Source organism: Vanellus vanellus, assembly GCF_965231255.1.
Source record: "Vanellus vanellus genome assembly, chromosome: 1".
Taxonomy (NCBI): domain Eukaryota; kingdom Metazoa; phylum Chordata; class Aves; order Charadriiformes; family Charadriidae; genus Vanellus; species Vanellus vanellus.
The window spans coordinates 56,486,733-56,506,385 of record NC_138905.1 but is presented as its reverse complement, the minus strand read 5'-3'; the positions used below and the strand labels follow the sequence as shown (position 1 = coordinate 56,506,385).

The following is a 19,653-nucleotide window of genomic DNA, read 5'->3' as shown; positions in this document are numbered from 1 at the left end:
TGATTATATTGGGATCTAGATCATGAAACTTCCCCAGCTAATCTGAAACTCCCAACCACCCAGCCTGGAGAGGTAATTCTTTCTTTTTTTGGTTTCTGTGGGGTTAAATCAAATGCATTTCCTTATGGGACCAAGCACCATGCTGTCAGGAGTGAGCAAAACCCTATCACTTTTTAAGGCTCTCAGTTTTGGGCCAGTGCAATGCTTCACTTTAGGCACAAGAAAAGTCCTACTGACTTCACTCAGGCCACTTCTATGCTCAGAGCCAAGCACAGTTTTGCAGGGCTGTCCTCGAGAGCTGGGGCTCACAGACCAGTGTTAGAATACCTGGTTCCTATCGACTTGCACTAGTGCTGTAGGGCTGAGCCTGGCAAAATGGACAGGAGCAAACTGTGAAATAAAGGCACTTCTGTTCTAATTATCACACCCAGCAAAAGAGAAGACCGCAGCACATGTAAGATACTCCTTCCCAAGCCAGATCCTGATAAAGATCAGACCGTTATCCTCCTGTCTCAAATCCATCCCCCCATGCTAAAAAACTTCAGTAACAGGATAGAAGGGGCTTTGCATGCTGAAGATCTTACTTAACCAGCTGTTATCAGAGTATTTGCAGGGTGCATGAACTCTCTTGCCTTACATCGCTGCTCCAAGAGGAGGCTGTCAGCTTTCTGATAGAACTCTGTGCCACTTATGAAGAGAAATTCTGCATTTTGGGGATGATGCACACTTGACAAGAAAGATGCCTTATGTTGTTAACAATGTTGACTTAGGAGGGACACAGAGTAAGTGTTGCATCACATACAAATATTGTCACTATCTGCATCTCAGAGAGCTGAAAAGTTAGCAGGCAGATGCAGACAACGTGTGTATCTCCACAGGGCAGCCTGTGCAGCTTGGAACCTCAGAGCCTCTTGAGAGCCCTTCAGAGGATCCCTCTGCTGTTGCGTTTGCTGCTGACGTGTGTACCTCTGACAGCGTGCACTTGCTTCCCCCCCCCCCCCCCCCCCCCGTATATTTGTTATAACACCTTGGGAAGGAAAAGGGTGCTGCCTTTGCAAAGTTAGATAACTGGCCCAGTTCTTTGCTGCCGGATTGGCTGGGAAAGGCCCTGTAAAACCACGCTGGCCAGCTGCCTGGCCCAGCCCTGCGAGGCTGCAAGCTATTTCCACAATTGGCCACTTCAGAGTGGGAGAGGGGGAGGTGAAGACAGCCAGGCAAACTGCATCTCTGCCAGGCTCCCTCCCTTCCTCCTTGTTTTTTCTCTCAGCCGGAGTAGTCTGGCAAGCCCACTCCAGGCTCCTCCGAGCCCTTCTGACAACACCCAGGCGAGTGGGGTGTAGCGTTGGCGGCCAGGCACCTGGCTCTCCCTTAGCTGTGCTAGCGCAGTCCCAGGACAGGACATGTCAAGCTGCAACAGCCCTGGGGGCCCTGCTGCCCTGGACTTTCCTGAAGTCCTGAAGTCCCTGCTGGAGTACTCCTTACCCTGGACCAACAAGATGACAGGTAGGATCGAGGGGACGCATGCTGGGGTTTCTGGTTTGATTTCTCTTTCCACTTCTTAAGTTGCAAGGCGAGAAGCAGGCAGAAGATCTTGTTTGCTGCAAGCCCTTCAAGGGTGTGTTTCCCCCAAGTGTCCAAGTCAGACAGGGAGTTCTGGCACCGAGTGTGTTGTGCAGCTAGGAGGAAAAACGGCAGCAGTGGATTGATTACAAAATCAGTCAAGAGTGCTGAGCTCCTGATCCTTTTAATCTCTGTGCTCAGCTACTTCTTGGAAACCCTCAAAGCTTTGTGCAGAGAAGGCTTGGGCACAAATCTCCACGCTCATGTAGCAATCGTGTAAGTCGCTCCTATCCAGGTTGTCCCATGGTTAATAACTGCTGAGCCTCCAGACATTGCCTCTTCCCAGATGCAGAACGTCCATGGACCCCAGCCCACGTGAGGCAGGCTGACTCCGTACAAACTTTGTGTTCGATGCTGCAGTTGTTTATCAGTGGAAAGCTGGGGTAGGGAATACAGCAAATGTTGTGTTTTCTTTGCAAGAGCACTTCTGTACTCCTAGGCTTTCCCACTGTCTGTGCAGCATCCTAGAAAACAAATGGAAAGGACGCAGGAGAACAAATGGAAAGGACCCAGATTAGTCTGTGCTTCTGCTATGCTGAACACTTTGCTGTTGCTGGACTGAGCACTTCTCTATTGCTGGGCATGCTCCAAGTGCCCATAACACAACTTGGGTACTCTCTGGTTTTGGATAGGATGACACATGCCCTTGGCAAGCTGCTTTTTGGTTGTTGTGTTTTAATGTTCACTGCTGAGTTCTGGGGAGGTGTGTGGGAACACTTTGGCTCAACAAGCTCATGTCTAGGCATGAGTGAGTTGAACTCACAGAAACAAACACACACTGAGCTCGCTTTTCTGTAGGGAGTTCCAGTTGTAGGACATGCAGATGGCTCTGCAGTCTTGAGGGGCAGCATGATCCAGGAGGTGGGAGCAGAAAAGCCAGACACACAATGTGGAAAGGCACCCTGCTCTTGGTCAGGCGTCAACGGGAGAAAAGGCTGCTGCTACAGCACTAAAGAACTCATGGCAGGAAAGGCAGCTGCCTACACCTGCTGGCATACAGCAAGCCCTCGGCACCCCCACAGCTCCCAGTGGGAAAGGGATTGATAGGGCAAGGGGAGCTGCCATACCCCCTAAGGGGCTCATTTTGCCACATTGTTCCATTGCTGCCACCTGTGAGCTGGAGTTCTCCTTTGCTGAGACTTTGCCCATTAACAGGCGTGTTTATATATCACACAGTGTGAAGTTGTGTGTGGGGACCAGGGCATGTTTTCTGAGCTGACTGATACCAAGGTAGAAAGCAGACCTGGCTAGAAGGAGGCAGTAATGCCTGGGGATGCTCATGTGGTGCGGAGCCTTGCTGTGGCTATGCCGAAGTTTGGCTGCCTCTCTGGGATCTCTGCTCTCCACAGCCAAGTGGATTGAATTAATCCAAGGGAGGAGTGCTGGCAAGATTTATCTGTTTGGCAAGAGTTGAAGTGGGGGGTAGAAGGGGGATCAATGATTTGCAGAGGGAATAATTTAGTCTTAATATGGCTTATTTGGCAGCTGAGAGTGCTGTTTTGTGGCAGCTTTCTTCCTCAGCCCCAGGACCACCCTGCCTCTCAGCATCACCTCCTGTAACCCTTAGAATTGTCCTTCTTATGCTGTCTCCCTCCCCAGGCCAGTGTTCCCATCATGGCCTTCTTCCCACAGAACTCAGTTCTCTCTTCCTGGGTCTCCATACCTATACATGACTTGTCTGGATCTGCTGGGTTTCAGGCCTCTGTCTGAAATGTGTTATGCTATTCAGACCTCCCAGTGGGGGTTGGTGTATGTGTTCCCCCTCCTGGGCCTATTGCTGGGCTACTTCTTGCTTGCCTCCCTGCTGCATCAGAGCTGGGCTGTTCTGCATCATCTGTCCCTGACAAGATTCCCAGCAGTAACAGCCAAGGCCACTGCATTCCTCTCCTCCCATCTCATTGTCCTACTCTTCCGTCTCAGCTGCAGAGCAAAAGAGAAATTGTAAAAATCCAGGCAGATCCTAGCTTAACCAAGAAGGTACAGCTGATGGTGCAGCGCCCACTTTCTGCCGGCAGTGGCTTGAGCCCCTAATCCCCAGAGGAGGCCAGAAAAAGCTCTCAGAGTTACCTCTCTGCTTGCTGGCAGAGCAGAGCTGATGCCCAAGCAGGGTGCTGTGAGAGGGAACCCACAGGAATGCTCCCCAGGAACTCCCTCCCGCCTTTGGGCCAAGCAGCTAACACTGGACAGGCTAAACCCTCTTCATGCAGCGTTCACAACCCAGTGGTGGTGCACAACAAACCTTAGCACAGTGGAGTGTGGGTGGAAATGTGCTGGAGGAAGAACATGGTTGATCTAAAGGAAAGAGCCCTGGAGTAAAGGCTGCTGAGTGGTTTTAATAACCTCCATTCATATGGACAGTACCCAGCAAAGCAGTTGGTGTTGAGATCTGCAGGGGGGATGCACGCAGAGCCTGTTCCTTGAAGGAGCGTTGTACAGTACTGAGACACATCGTCATCCCCGGGGGCCTCCAGCATCAACAACAATGGAACAAAGCGACCATGAAAGCTGTAACTGAACCGGAAGCCTGCGGCCTGCCTGCTTTGGCTACATCCCCTCACCCTGTTCCTAGAAGCTGCTCCTTCCTGAACTCACTAGGTTGTGTTCTCTATCTACCACCTACCACAGGCTGTTTCCTGGGCAAAAGCATCGCTGTGAGCCCATTGCCCCTTGCTGAGCTGTGTGCTCTCTCTGTCATGTGTGGTCCGACATCTGTGTTTCATTGCCCCGTGTGAAGTGGCATTTCCCTTTCATACATGTGCTTTTTTCTTCTGCCAGCTGAGCTTGGCAAGGGGAGGGAGTCCACAGAGGGCAAGCAGCAGCCCTGGAGCATGATGGGCAGAAGAGCATGACCTCTTCTGCCTGCTTCTTGCAGCTGGATTTATCATCAGCCTTGATAAATGATGCATTAACCTGTGCTGTTTCAGTCTCTGGACTACAACCTGTACTAGCAAGGTGGTACTTTCCCAGCTCCCCATTGGGGAGCATGCACACAGGAGTTGTGTCAGAAGTCCCACCCCTGTCCCCTGCGAAGGAGGCACTAGATTCAGCCTCCCAGCCTATGCAAGAGAAGTAGCTGGCAGGTAGGGCAGCTCCCTGTCTGACTGGGTTGGATGGAGACATCCCCCAGTCCTCGTTGTAGTAAGCACCTACTTACTTTCTCACCTACAGAAGAAAGCACCGACTCCACAGGACTTCCAATCTGTTCCTTTTGCTGGGGTGCAGAGGGAGGAATTCAGATGTGATCTGTGTCACAAAGACCATCAGGGGGGTCAGGTCAAATTGCACCTCGCAACCAAAATGAAGTGTCTGTTTGCAGAAGAGCAGCTGAACCAAACAGATGCCTGAGTGTCTACCTAGGAAGAAGAGGTCCCTTTTCTGCTGGAACATAGGAGGATATCTCCACCCTGGCACCTGTGGCTCTGTTGGGTGCAAATGGGGCCTTTCCAGGGAGGTTGCCTTTCCTTTCCCCACTCGCAGTGCTATGCGGTAGGTTTGCTGCGGCTGGCCCTTCTGAGGCAAGAGGCAGCAACTGCTGACGGGAGAAGCCTGTGGCTGTAGCATCAGTCACTTCTGCAAGCTTATTCATTCAGCAGAGGCTCCTCGGTATCTGCCTGTGCTCTTGGGGTTGAACTCGGCAACACTTGCTCCCTTTGTATGTTCAGAAGCTTAAATCCCAGCACAGCACCCTCTTGCTGGAAGAGGGGGGCTGTTCGGGGAATCACAAGGAATCGCTTGTGACCATAAGAACTTGGAGAGATCCCCTCCTTCTCCAGCTTCCCAGCCACGCCAGCAGCCGCAATGAAGTCCTTCTCCTTGCTACCGCTATATAGGGCACACCGCTGCGGCTGCTGCGGGCACGATGTAGGACAGCAGGAGATTAAATCCAGGTCATGTGGGAAAGGTGATCTCGGGATCTTGAACCAGGATATTTAAGGACGGGCTGGAGGCGGCGGTTCGGGAGTGGCGGGCTCCCGCCTTGCCCGACCCCGCGACGGCCGACGCGGTTACGCGACCTCCGAGCCCGGGACCGCCACCCTCCCGCACCGCGCCGGCTGCCTCGGCGGTCCAACCCAACCGGGCCGGGGCTGAGGCACCAGGGAACGGCCTAACGGCTGAGAAGGAGCCGCTCAGCGCCGCGCAGCTCGGGCCGCCTACGCGGCCCCCTCAGCTGGTAACGGTCGCCTCGGGGAACGGCGCGGGAGGGGCTCCTGCGCAGGCGCAGAAGCGCCCCCCCGCACAGAAGGCGAGCGCGCGCCCCGCGGCAGGCGCTGCTGCTGCTGCTGCTGCTGCTGCTGCTGCTCCTCCGCCGCCGCCGCCACCGCCGCCCGCCCACGCGCGCCCTGCCCTCCCCCCCCCCCGCCTTCCCCCGAGGCTTCAGGAGCAGCTGGCGGTGACGCAGCTCCCGGAGGAGGTGCGGGGGAAGGCGGGGCACAGCATGCTAATGAGCTGCGGGAGCCCGCCCCTGCACGTGCCCCGGCGGGCGGGGGGCGCGTGCCCGCGCCGGCCGCGGAAAGGCGGGGAGGGCGGGGCCTGCCCGCGCGGGGCCGTTCCCCCGGGTGGTGCCGGCCAATGGGTGCGGCGGGGAGGAGGGGGCGGGTCGCGACGCCATCAGTGGGCGAGGCCCCGTCCTCATGAATACTGAAGCACGCGCGAGGCGTCAGCCTGCCGCGCATGCGCTCTTCGCCTCTCTCGCGCGTCCGTCTGCTCCGTGCTCGTCGTTGCCGACGGGTCCCGGGGAGTTGTCGCAGCCTCGCGCCGGCCGCCGCGACCGTTGACAGCCGTTGACAGCCCGCCCGCCAGCTCGCGGGGAGTATGCCCGGCCGCGCCGCGCACCAGGAGGCGGCGGCGGCGGCGGGAGGACCGGAGCCCACGGCAGCCGGGGGGAGCGCGGGGGCTACCGCGCAGCAGGAGCAGCGGGGCCTGGCGGGCGCCTTCCCGCTGGTGCTGAAGAAGCTGATGGAGAACCCGCCGCGGGAGGCGCGCCTGGGTGAGCGCGGGAGCGCGCGCGGGGTCGGCGGGAGCGCGCGGCACCCTCCAGCTTCACCCACCCCCCGCCTTCCTTCTTCTCATCCTCCTCCGCCTCTTCCCCCTCCCCCCCCCCCCCCCCGCCGTCTTCCCGCCCCGCGCTTCGGAGGGCGGGACCCGCCGGATCATGGTGGGACTGGCCGCGGTGTGCGCGCGGGGGGGGGCGGTGCGCGCAGGAGAGGCCGCACGCCCGGGCTTGGCGTCCTTCGCCGGTACGCCCCGAGCCCATTCCCTCCGCCCACCCCACCCCGGCCGGCCGTGCCAAGTGCCGGCAGCACGGGATCCCGCCGGGAAGGGCTCGGCCTCAACGGGGCGGCCGCCGGGCCCGCCGGCCTACAGCTCGGCCGCCTCCTCGCCTCAGAAGCGCAGGGCAGCGGCGGCCGCCCCGCGGGCTGGGTCTCGCTTGCGAGCCGGTGCGACTGGAAAATTCAGCTGCTGCCGTCGTCCTGTCGTGGGGGCAAACTAAAATGCTTCGGGTACGAGGGGTGGGTGGAAGTCAGGATCGTGACACGCTGGTTTTATTCCCTCAGCTATGTGAAGCCTCCCAGACTGTCAGACGCATAGTTGGGAGCACCTATGGAAAGATTTCGAGTCTTCTTGACCTTAATTGCTGAAAAGTTGTACGGTGACATGCGTAAATAGCAAATCTCTTCAGATTAGGTTTGGTGATAATCCGTAAGGGTAGGACTGGTTGTCTGCACATGCAGTGCTGCATAGGCTGGAGCTGCCTCTCTCCCACTGATTATGCAGACAGCAGCTGTGTAAATAACAGTGCTTATAGTCTTCATTGCTGATGGCACACTTTTCTTTTTGAACTTCTTTTTTTTTTCAGCTGGCGGTATTTTTGCCTTTCGGAGTATCAGTTTGGTTTTGAGGAAGGATCAGGTTTATCTGCCCTGCTGTAATGCCCAGTGTACTGGTGTATAACAAAATAAATCCATACATTTAGGAGTTTTGAGGTTGAAAATAATTTTTGGAACATCAGGCAATATCCAGGGTAGACTGCAGTGCAATCAAGGTTAGCAATTGTTCCCAGTGAGGATCCTAGTTAAGATTTGTTTACTTTGTATGTCTATCGTTGCACAATACTGTGTAAATGTATCCATCTTGTGTTTCTGGCAAATATTTTCTCTCCTTTCTGTTAAAAAAAAAAAAAAAGTTTTAGTTATTTTGCCATGGTGCAGGATGCTGCAGTACATAGAATGTTGAAGCTACAACATTATGGGGTTTCTTAACATATTTCTTCACCCAGTCCCTTTTAAAGGCAATAGTGCCAGCAAGAGCAGTTTAAGTTCATGTGTGGAAACTAGGATGGTAGCTGACTATGATATGGCGACTTCATCTTAGGAGTGTGGGGGTTTTTGTCCAGAGTCATGTGATCTGGCCTATGGAGATGTAAAATTTTAAAATTCATGTGATTTTGAGGTAGTGCATTTTTCTAAAATTAGAAATATTTGATACTCTTCCTTTTACTAGATGACCCTATTCCAGGTTGGGAAGGTGTTCAGCTTGAATCCATTGCATCTTGATTACCCCTCCCCATTGATGCTGTGATGAAGTTCAGATTGTTCTCATTCTTAAAATTTCTCCATAGATTTCCTTAGTCCACGTTGTACTATTTCACTTCACGTTGTGTGGAACTTGTTGATTTCTGTTTATTTTGATCTTTGATGCTTTTCTTGTTTGCATATTTGCAAGACAAAAGAAAGAATGCCTTCTATGTTATCAGGTAGTTACTCTTAATTTTACAAAAGACTTGTCAGTAGAATTGTGACTCAACTGACTTCAGAGGATCCTTGTTTATTTTCTGTTCCTTTACAATACGGTGACACAGACAAAATGTTAAATAATTACTAATTTACTTAATACAGTGGTACGTTTTCAGCAAACTTTCTGAGAAAAGACCCCATGCCTTTTTTTTTGAATGCCTGTTGACAAAAATACAATTTTCTGTCTTACTCAGTGAGAAATTGTATCAACTAGTTGTAGTGTCCATTTGTAGTCTCCACAAGCTACCTGTGGGTCTTCCAACTGCTGTAGGTAATTTGACTACCCAGTAAGCCAGCAGGCTTTCTAATCCTGAGCAACAGAGGAGGACATCCAGTTCCAACTGAATGCCATCATCTTGAATGCCCTGCCATATACCAAGTATATCTGACTGGCCTTACTGTAAGTTGTCGTCATGTACACTGTAGGGATTAGATAAATAAAAATAATAATTTTATAAAAGTCCTGTGAGGTAAGGGAAGAGAATTAATATTCTGGCGCAGGAGCGTAAGTCTCTCCTACTAATAATGAGCTGCTGCATGCTCTCCAAAGGATGCCTTAAACACCAGTTGTGTGCTGCTGAGGAGGAATGCCTCAACAAACATCACAGTAATGGGCATCAGGAATACAGAACCCTATAACCTGTCTTGTTCTGTTGTCACAAGTGGGACTAAATCTTTATGGAGCAATCAGCCTTAGTCTGTATAGTGGTTTTGGTATAATTTGATGCTATTTTTTTTTATGAACAAGGGGAACTTTGTCAAAGAAGTGTTTGTTTTGTTTGTGGCTGGGATAGCACTTGACAGTTGTGGCCAAAATACCTTTTGGTGTGCTTTTGTTTTGTTGTTGTTTGGCGGGTGGGGCACATCGAGGATAAAGCAGGATGTGGAATAAAGCTCTTTCCAGGCTGCTGCTTTTGGGTAAACCAGCAGTATTTCCAACAGTTCAAGAACTGTAATGCTCTGCCTAAATTACTTAGCATAAACTAGTGACCTCTCTGTTACCAACAGATGTACAGCCTAGTTAGTAGGTCACAGTAGCAGAATGAGGGGGCTAAATCGGACATGAGCTATCAGCTGCACAAGTACAGTCCAGATTTATCAGGGTGACCTTGAATCACTGCAAATGGAGCCTCTTAGGATACTGCAGCTCTGCTGTCAGGTAATACCTGTTTACACTATAAATATCTTAAGAGAATTAATGTTTCGGCTCCCTGTGATGGAGCGGGTGAAAACTTCCCTCTCAAGATGCAAGGAGTTAATTAGTGTTTCATTAGCTATTGTGCACCCAGCAGGATGTTGTGCAGCAGAAATAAAGATTAAATGAATTGAAAGAAAGCCAGTGGGGAAAATGTCAATGCAAAAATGATCATACAAAGGTTTTATCTTTTTATGGTCATGCTTGAAATATACAGGCACCCAATATGCATGTTAACTTCTGCTATTTTAATTTGTTTCAGATATTGCTGTTAGAAGCGAGGAGGGAGAGAGAGAGGCAGCATAGCTAAACGAAGACAGCACTGGGGCCCCGGTGCTTGTCCAGTTGTCAACATGTAGCAAAAGGACAAAAAATTTCAGATGGTGGTCTTATGTCAAGAAAGGATCTAATCTGGCATGAGCCAGGGACGATAGCAAGGGGAAGTTGGAGGGACCACAGTCTTTTCAGGTTACTGAAGTACAGCAAGATGATGGTGCATGTATAAAAGTCATTAAAAGATCTGAGAAGAGCCACATACACCAGCAATATAGTCTTTTTGGTGTCTGCCTTCTGAAAAATATTTTTAAGCCTTATGTTTAGTCTGCTGGTCACTTACGGTTTCTTTTTTCCTCTGTTGGAGGCCTTGTATTAGGTGTTGCAAAACAAAAGCACTGCTAGCTTGCATTAAAACTGGTATAACTTATAACAGAATATTGTTGTTTTCAAAAGTAAAGACTGATTGTTTTTTTCTTTTTTTTTCTGCCATTTTATTTCATCATTCACAAGGTTTTTATCCTGTTGATTAAAAAATAAAGAGATTTACGAAGAATTCATTATTGTCACTTGCATTTGTTTTGGTGATATCTTTACTAGGATATTGTCCACAATCTCTGGTATGAATCTGGGTTTAGTTGTGCTGGGCACTACGCAAACCTTGTGGAAATACACCATCCCCGATTCATGAGTTGAATGTAAAATGGCAGTTCCAATTTGGTGGGGTGTCCTTCAGTAGTAAGTGAAATCGTCATGTGAAGCAGAGTAGACGCTGTTTCTTTACTAGCTTCAAGTAGGAACTATTTAGAAATGTGCAGTTTATTTGGATCATGACTGTTAACCTGCACATTTGCCCAAGCGAAGGGTAGGAAAATGGCAAAACTCCCCGCAAGAAGGAGTTGATAGCAGGAATAGGAGTTGAAAGATGGCTGTTCAGAGGCAGCAGTGTGAAGCAGCAAAGGGGAAGGCCAAAACTACAAGATTATGGTAACAAAGCTCAGGTCCAGAAGGCGCTGGTCTGAATTTAATGTGTTCTTTAGGTACTTGCTCTTAGACCCAAGTCTATGGCTGGTAAGTATTTTCTGAGCTGTTTAGTTTAAAATGGGTATCTCTTTTTGTATAAGATGTTCAGAGCATGGTAGGTTAAAATGATAATTTACTTCATATGGCAGCACTGTTCTTTAAGCCATAAAAAGCTCTTTCAGTCCCAGTTCCACAGCAGCTAAGGCAACAGCGGAAGGAATGCCAGTTCTATCAGAATAGGTTTTATATAAATAGGCTTTTCTGATTTAGAGCAGAGTTTCATCCCCACTCCCACCCCCGAGAAAGAAAAATGCTCCTTTAGCGTATTGTAGCCAGGCTGGAAAACCCTCATGCCAAGTGTTTGTGCATTTTGTTGGGCTAACTTGTGTGAATACTGGAGATCCAAACTGGTCCAGTGTAAGTCCCTGGAGTCCATGTTCCATTGAGCTGAATATTTGTCAGCTTCCATGGTAAGACACAATTTGCAACTGGTTAGGGTACAACTGGTGACTTCCTTTTGACGGCAGTGCTGGCTCAATGCTGGCAGTGTTATTCTGCAATGCCTCCTTCGGTGCTGGTGGAACTGCACGGAGAACTGGATCAGGAAAATTACTTGGATTCTTTTTTTCTTTCCTGCGAGCTTATTTTTATCTCTTAATTTATGTAATTATTCCATAACTTGACTTTTCTGCTTGGATTCTGTCCCAGACAATTGTTAAGATTCAGTAGCTATGTGGAACATAGAAGCAGCCATTTTTGTGTAATATGTGCACTGTAGCATAGTAGTGGAGAAAATTTCATCAGTCTTTTGTGGCTTGGGGGTGGGGTGTGGGAGTATGCCTTATTAGACGTGTCCCCAAAGAGTGAAAATTGTATGTAGGTACTCTGAGCTATCTATAGTGAACAGCATTTGGAGCTATTGCTTTATGTGGACATGCTGAGTCATTTCATAAATAAATGCTTCTAAAATACTGAACAATAGACAACCAGGTCTCTGGTGTCCTGTGAACCTCTTGACTAATTTTCAAATGTAATCTGAAAACCCATATTCCTTTCTTGTTTGTATCTAGATTATTCTTCTGCACTTTCTTTCTTTGTGTGTAGAATAAACTACTCTGCTTCCTTGGAGTTTTCTTAATGGCTTCCCATGTAATCCTACTTACGGACACTCACTTTCGCTGTCTTCCAAGATGAGCCAGGCTATTTTGCAGTGACTATTTAACAATAAGCTACATGCAGTATTATATCACACTTTGGTAAGTTATCACAGCAAAGATGCTGGTCTTCAAGGCTACTCAAATGTCTGTGGTCCGGCCATCACAGGGGGTCAGAGCATTCCATACCGAATGTATGAATGTTGCCTTTCAACATCTGATTTTTCAGATCATGTCATGAGGCAGAAATACAGCTTACTGAATTTCCTTTCATGGGGATTTTGTTAGACTCTTAAACCTCGAGTCTCTCCTGTGTTGCAGCTTGTACAGTGACCTACTTGTATCTTTCAGATAAAGAGAAGGAGAAGATAAAGCTTGAGGAAGATGAGGCAGCAGCTGCCAGCACTATGGCAGTCTCGGCTTCCCTTATGCCGCCCATTTGGGACAAAACTATTCCTTATGATGGCGAATCTTTCCACCTGGAATATATGGATCTGGATGAGTTCCTGCTGGAGAATGGAATTCCTTCCAGCCCTACTCACCTGGATTTGAACCAGAATCCACTCTTGCCTGTGGCTGAGCTGGAAGGAAAGGAGTCTGCCAGTGCTTCCACTGGTTCTCCTGCATCATCCTCTTCCACTGCAGTTTACCAGCAATCTGAAGCAGCCTCCAGCACAGGTAGATGGCATAATACGGGGCTCTGAGGGACTTTTGTTGTTCTCATATTTAAAGGTGCCTGCTTTAGATCAAAGAGGAGACATGTTAACCTGTCAGTGTTGGCTGTGGCAGGTTAAGTAGCACAAACGTGATCAGTGTAGAGCCTTACTCCATGTGTCAGTTCATGAAGATGCTTCTTCTCTTCTTCCTCTCTCCCCCTTCTGGAAAAAATGAGTGTCTCTCAGTGTACAGTCTGGTTCTATTTTGAAATTAGGAGAGCTGAAACACCAACATAAAGTATTTGCTTTCGTGGTATTGCTAATCTAGTGGGAAGCTGGACATGTTGAGAAAACAGTTTCTCAGGTTATTTTACAACAGATTTGATAGTTTGTGACAAGTCATTTGTGCTACCTTGGTGGCTTGGTCTGCTTGGGTGAACTTATGGTAACTTAATGTACCTCAAATAATAATGCTTAATAGAAAAACAATGAAGCAATCTTTTCATGCTAGCCTGTGAAATGTGAGAACAGGCACTTGGAAAAGGTGTGTTAATTATGCGGTTTGATGTTCTGTGGTGCTTTGAAGTGGGAATGGAGGAACAAAGAAACAAAACCGTACTTAAATGGTACTAGGAAACTTCTACTCTTCACTGGTAGTACAGAGATCTTTTTTTATTAAAGAATTTAGCAGCTCAGTTTGGCCTGGATTTGGAGTTTAAACATGATAGTCACAGTACTATTTTATGAGCAGACTTTACAGAAAGCATTTTGCTCAGGGCCTTTTCTGTGAATCTGCAAGAAAAAAGCAAAACGTGGAACTACTTCAGTAAGACATAGGGTGTGGTGTTTTTTCGAGGTGGTATGTGAAAAAATTATTCATTGATCACTACTTCAAATTGCACTGACATTTGCAATTCATGTGTGTGAAGTATTTAACAATAGATCAATATGACAAAGTTCATATGAACACTATCAGTGTCAGAAAATCTGTTGGGACATTTGTTTCCATGTGGCGAAGAAGTAGAAAACTGTTGCATTTGTAACAAACCCACCTTTATTTAGTCCTTTGTTTGGAAATACAAATGTCTGACCTTTGAAGGACCCAGGGACCTGGGTCTTCGGGCAGGCTTGTTTCTGTAAGGCTCTCTGTGGTGCAAAACTCAGGCTGATACAAGTTTCTCATTTCTCACTGCTGTGGAAGGCACTTCTTAAGTATACAAAGCATGAAGTTTTTGCTGAGGAAGTATTAACTCTTGTTCTGCATCTGTATGCTCATGTCTGTTAGTCTGGCATGTGTTCCTAGAGTCTGTATTACAAACTGGACTGTGTAGCTTCTCTCTGTACCAGCACCTGTGCAGCACCAAGCACGCCTTAGGGAAATACCAAGTAATACTCTCAAATACTGCCCATGGTGGGGCAATAAACAGAGATACTCAAGTTGGTTTCTCGGTTAATTCTCTTCAGTCTGTTGAATGTATCGTAACTTCTCCTGTTGTTGCCAGAGTCCCCACCACAAAATGAGAGAAATACTCCCAGCCCCATTGATCCCGACTGCGTAGAAGTTGAGGTGAATTTTAACCCTGACCCTGCTGATTTAGTGCTGTCCAGTGTGCCTGGTGGTGAGCTCTTCAATCCTCGCAAGCACAAGTTTACTGAAGAGGACCTGAAACCACAACCAATGATTAAAAAAGCCAAGAAGGTTTTTGTCCCAGATGAGCAAAAGGTAACAGATTTATTGCTGCAAACTTCTCTAGGCCTTGATCAAAGTTCCTGACTCTTTGCCCAAACATTTTGACACATAAAACTAATGCCCTATACCTATGCGATTGGGCAGAAGCACTGCCAAGAATAGAATTGGCAAGTCAACTGCTGTTCTTGCTGTTTTGATATCATGAGATAATTACTGGGCAGAAGCAACTTACCATGCTATACACAGAAATTAGAAGAACTATCAAATCACATCCTCATCAACTGCACTTTTGAAGGCCATTGTATATATTTGCCCAGCATTATGTCTGATCTGGCTTTAAGCAGTCCAGACAACAGAATAGATTGTTTTCTGTGGAAGTTCATTCACAAATTGAATCTAAGTAAAGGGAACATTTCAGTTGGACAGCTTCTTAGTAGCCATGTCTCTTAATCTCCCTAGTTCTAGCAGTGCACTTGGTTCATCCTAAAACAAGGCTCATGTAAGGATGAAATCTTACAGTAATGTGTTGCCTGCATTTTGGTGTCTGAGCCCTGCGAACCAATGAAGGAGATTCTTCAATATAGCAGTTAGTATGAATGTCATTATACAATAAAGAGGTGTCTGTTTGATATAGTTGTCAGGTTGGCATCTCTTCTCTTTTTTTTTTTTTTTTTTTTTCCTCTTCCTTTTCTGCTGCAGGATGAAAAATATTGGACAAGGCGAAAGAAGAACAATGTGGCAGCAAAACGTTCCCGTGATGCTCGGCGATTAAAGGAGAATCAGATCACAATTCGGGCAGCCTTTCTTGAGAAAGAGAATACAGCCCTGAGGACGGAGGTTGCAGAGCTGCGCAAGGAAGTGGGACGATGCAAGAACATTGTTTCTAAATACGAGACCAGATACGGACCCTTGTAAGCACACCCCTTTTCCTTGTCAGGGCTCCTTGTTTTAGCCTCTTAGACTTCTCTGCCTTCTGTAGAGACACACAGAAATAAAGTTTATGGAGGCTTTGCCATTTTGCATCTAGACACACACAAAAAAATACCCAAACCCTGTTTCTGTTGGCACAACTTGTTCAGACCCTTTCCTGATCATTGTGTTGCCCAAAATCTTAATGTCCATATTTACAACTATGTTTTTAACATTGATAGAGCATTTTATGATGTCATACAATAGAGCAGATCCACCTGTCTAGAGGAATAGAGGTGGATCCCTCCTGACTGGACAGGGCTTTTGCTATCTCCATTTTCTAATCTCCATTTTAAGTGGAGAAGGAGCCTAGGAGGCTCTCCTTGCTTTTTTTTTCTTTTTAAACTCCTGCTCTTTTCTCCTTCTCCACCCTGACCACCCCTCCCAGTCAAATTGTAAAACATAATTTTAAGATGTAAGTAGATGTTGCTGGGCAGCATCATGAAATTATCTCCTCTCCCATTCAGAGGCACTGGGAAGTACCTGTTGCATAGAACTCTGTTCCTGTTGAAGAGGAATAGGGGAACCTTTTGGAAAGACAGATAGGAAAATATTCAATCTCATAAAAACTGAGTTATCTCAAGGTTAATGCACAAGTGTTATGCAGACCAGAGTCAGTGCAGTGTTGATTAAAATATGGCTCAAACATCTTGGTGGGTTCTAATCCTGAATAATTTCCAGAAACCAAGGAGAGCGAACAGAAGGGGATCTCTCACTTTACAGATATGGACAAAATAATTTGCTGTGGGTTTCAGGCTGTATTTCTACCACCACCCCTCCTTTTTTTCCTTAGAGGGACTTCCCTCTTGAACTGCTAGTAAAGCAGCATGTCACATTTAACTGAGAAGTAAGGAAGATTTAGGAAAAGAGGTCTGGCTCGTTAGGCTGAACCCTGAGTCCCATCTGTTAGGGAATTGCCAGTACCTTATGCTTTGGAAGAAGGGTTTGTTTTTTTTTTTAAGAAGCAAACAAGCCACTGTTACTTTACTGCACCTTACCTGTTGTACAAGAGCTTGAGAAAGAGTTTTGGTCCTTTGCCTCGTGAACACTCTATGGAACAAGCTACACCCACTCTAAACACGAACACTTTACCTCACTATCTCCTGTGTAGCAGCATATCTGGTCTCTCCATGCCTGCTGGTTCTCTCTCCAGCATGTTTCCTGTTACAAAATTAGCACACAAGACTTGCCCTCTTGGAAGTAATCCATTCTCAGCACCAAGCGCTGCTTCAACAGTACGTGGTGTTAAAAGCAAAATATGTTATGAATTATGTTGGGACCTTCTACATGACCTACAACTGCAAGAACCAGAAGCTTTAGCAGAAGTATATGTCTAGAAGTCCTCTTAACAAGAGAAGCTATCTTAAGATAGTGGCTGTGTCAGAACACTTAGGCTACACTTCTTGGGCTAATATTTATACTAGGGAGTAAATGTGGGATAGATGATGTTTAGGGTAGTTTCCAGTTCCCCTATTGAAATCTGAAAAGTTTATTAAAAAAGCATTGGGGATTCTTTTCTATACTAAAGACTTCTTGCCTAGCTTGTCTTTTAAACATAATGTGGAAATTGGTGCAAGTTTAGACCAATTGTGTGTTGACTTCTTAAGGAAGTGGAGAAGCAGGCTAATCCAGAATGCTTAAAGTAAATATGTATGCTTTGAATTATGTCCCCCTCTGTTATGCTTTTAATTTGACTAGAGTGGCTCTTCATGCAGTGTTGGTCTAATTTCTTTCAAACATACTAAAAATTGTCACCCTTTCAGCAGGGGTTTTTCTTTCACAGGGTGGTGTGTGGTGGTGATGGTGGGAAGCATGTTACAAATAAATTGTCACACTTAACACTTTGCTTTGTTTAAAGTGACTTATCTGATTCCGAGTGATGCAACTTTAAAGACTTTTAAAAACAAAGAAACTAAAAAGCACACATGAATCGCCAGTCTTCAGAGTGAGCAGTGAAATCTATGAGGTGTCCCAACACAAACAACTGACGATGACCCTGCCTGCCTGCTTGCCTGCAAGTACCCCATCTGAACTACCCAGGGCTGGGCATGATGAAAAGTGCAAAGTCTCCTTAATTCTGTATATGGCTTTCTTATCTGTCTTTCTCACTGTAACTATGAACTACAATAAGCTTACTTATTGGGGTTTTGTCAAGACACTCAAAGTTCATGTCTCAAAGTCTGTTGACAGCCTGTGTGAATAGTGACTCTGTGTTTCGGCACTCAAGTGGAAGAAAATAGGGAGTTTTAAATGAAAGTGTATATATTAAGAACTGGTATGTTTTAAGACTCTTTTTTTCCCCTGCAGTAAAGTGAATTTTATTTAATACTGCAGCTCACTTCTGGTACAGTGTAGCATCTTGTGGACTATTGTGGGTGCAGAATTAAAGACATCAGGACAACAGCAATCTGTGATGTGTGAGACTTCCAGTGCAGAAAACTACAGCAGATGGATTGAAACAATCCAGAAAGCACCAGAGTTTGCCATACAAAGAGTAGTAATAAACCTCTATCAAATGACCCATGTTACAGTAAAACACTTTGGTTGCTTTCCTGCTCCACAGCTATACTGCTGTAACCTGCCTTTTCCTTTCTTTCTTTTATCAGGCTCACTGTCTTTTATGGCATCTTGCTGAAACAAGATCTATTCTTCTGTTAACAATTTAGCAATCATGGAAAAGGTGCTAGTCTGAGCTGCTGATCCTCATGTCTTTTGGCAGTCTGAAACTACCAAATGAGTATTAGCTCCAGCAAAACAATGGCTGTTAGCTGCCATATTACAACTTTCTGTCTCTTGACTACATGAGAACTGCGGTGGCAAGAGAGTGCTTTGTTCATCTGTTTTCTAAAACTGAAACAGCCAATGATTTCCTATAATTATAACAGGCAGCTTAAGTATCAAGACCCTTTTGCTGGTGCGGGAGAGTAGATGAAAGCTTGGACAGATTGTGGGGATGCTTATTGTGTGTAGAAGATGGAGGAAGTAGGTAGAAGTTCCTTTGTAAGAGTTTCATCAGCACAAGAAGAATCTACTCTTATATTGAGGAAGCTCAAGAGCTAAATTTGTGTGGGAAGAAAAAGAGTACTTAATTTCTGGGCCATGCTGGTAGCCAAAATGGAGCCTGTAAGACAGGAGTGAAAGATGATCAATGTATTTGTGGCTGGAGATTGATAAGCAGCATACACTTCAAGAAAAATAATCTTGAAAGCTGTCAGAAGCACAAATGCCAAAATTATGAGGCACAACTAGTTACCAGCAAAGCTGAATGCTGTCATGTTGAACAAGTATTTTGACTCTGCATTTACCCAAGAGATTCCACTCCTAATTTCAGAGCAGAAAGGCAAAGAGAAAAAGGTGCAAAGAAGCAGCTAATGTAAACTTCATTTAAAAAATAAAAATCTCAAAAGTCAGAATTCATAACCAGTTTTTTAAAGGCATAACCTTTGTAAAGGGCATATACATTGAATGCAATTATTGACCTATTATTTTTAATGGACCATGTTCTGAAGTCAAGAAAGTGCTTTTAACTTTTTTTTCTGGTTACAAAAGTATACTTATTGAGTGTATTATTATAATTTGGGATTATAAAGCTCTGAGAGAATCTTGGGGTATTCTCTTCAAATAGATGAATAGTTTAGCTCCATGTTGCTGCAGCATATATCTATATCTGTATCGAGTATTCCTGTTTTGGACTGATATTTTTAGTATGTACTGGTGGTTTTTGTTGTTTTATTTTGGTGTTAAAGGCCAAACCATGGATTTAAAAAAAACAACAAAACAAACAACACTGACAGCATGTAAATGTAGCAACTCTTTATGCATTTATCATTTCTAAATTTTCAGTTAGCTTTGAATGGCTGTTCTTGAAAGTCATGCTTCCTGTTTAAGTCACAAAGTTAGAGTATTGTAACTGGGCAAGGAGCTGCTAGTCCTGCATTTGGGTCTTGCTGTCTTACTGCTTTAGGAATATCTTTTAAATACTTACATATTGTATACAGGATTTGGTTTTGCAGTATGTCATGCTATTTTAACAGCAAAATATTCAGTCAGTGAAAATAGTATGTGCAATTCTGTTAGCTTTTTGTGTTGGTATTAAGAGCTTACACAACGGAAACTAACAGTGAATGTTCATTAGGTATTTCTTTAAGAGAAGACTGTTAGCAAACTCTTGTGCTTCCCTGTAGGACAGTGCAAATTTGCACATTCTGTGATTTATGTGCCTACGGGTTGCAAAACTGGAAAATTGCACTTCAGGGTGAGTGCAGCTTAACTTTTGTAG

At 46.2% G+C, this 19,653-nt stretch overlaps 1 protein-coding gene across 2 annotated transcripts; it reads left to right on the top strand.

Moving 5' to 3' along the window:
• The first annotated feature begins 1,291 nt into the window (after positions 1-1,291).
• TEF (TEF transcription factor, PAR bZIP family member) lies at positions 1,292-17,846 on the top strand. 2 transcript variants are annotated; one of them, XM_082479756.1, is made up of 5 exons: positions 1,292-1,503; positions 12,411-12,737; positions 14,218-14,438; positions 15,105-15,316; positions 17,233-17,846. In XM_082479756.1, exons 1-5 carry the CDS (start codon positions 1,401-1,403, stop codon positions 17,252-17,254), a joined length of 885 nt encoding a protein of 294 aa, XP_082335882.1. In that variant the 5' UTR covers positions 1,292-1,400; the 3' UTR covers positions 17,255-17,846. The 2 variants fall into 2 exon arrangements, with proteins under 2 accessions (XP_082335882.1, XP_082335881.1); XM_082479755.1 differs by lacking the exon at positions 1,292-1,503 and adding an exon at positions 6,307-6,607.
• Positions 17,847-19,653: the final 1,807 nt, after the last annotated feature.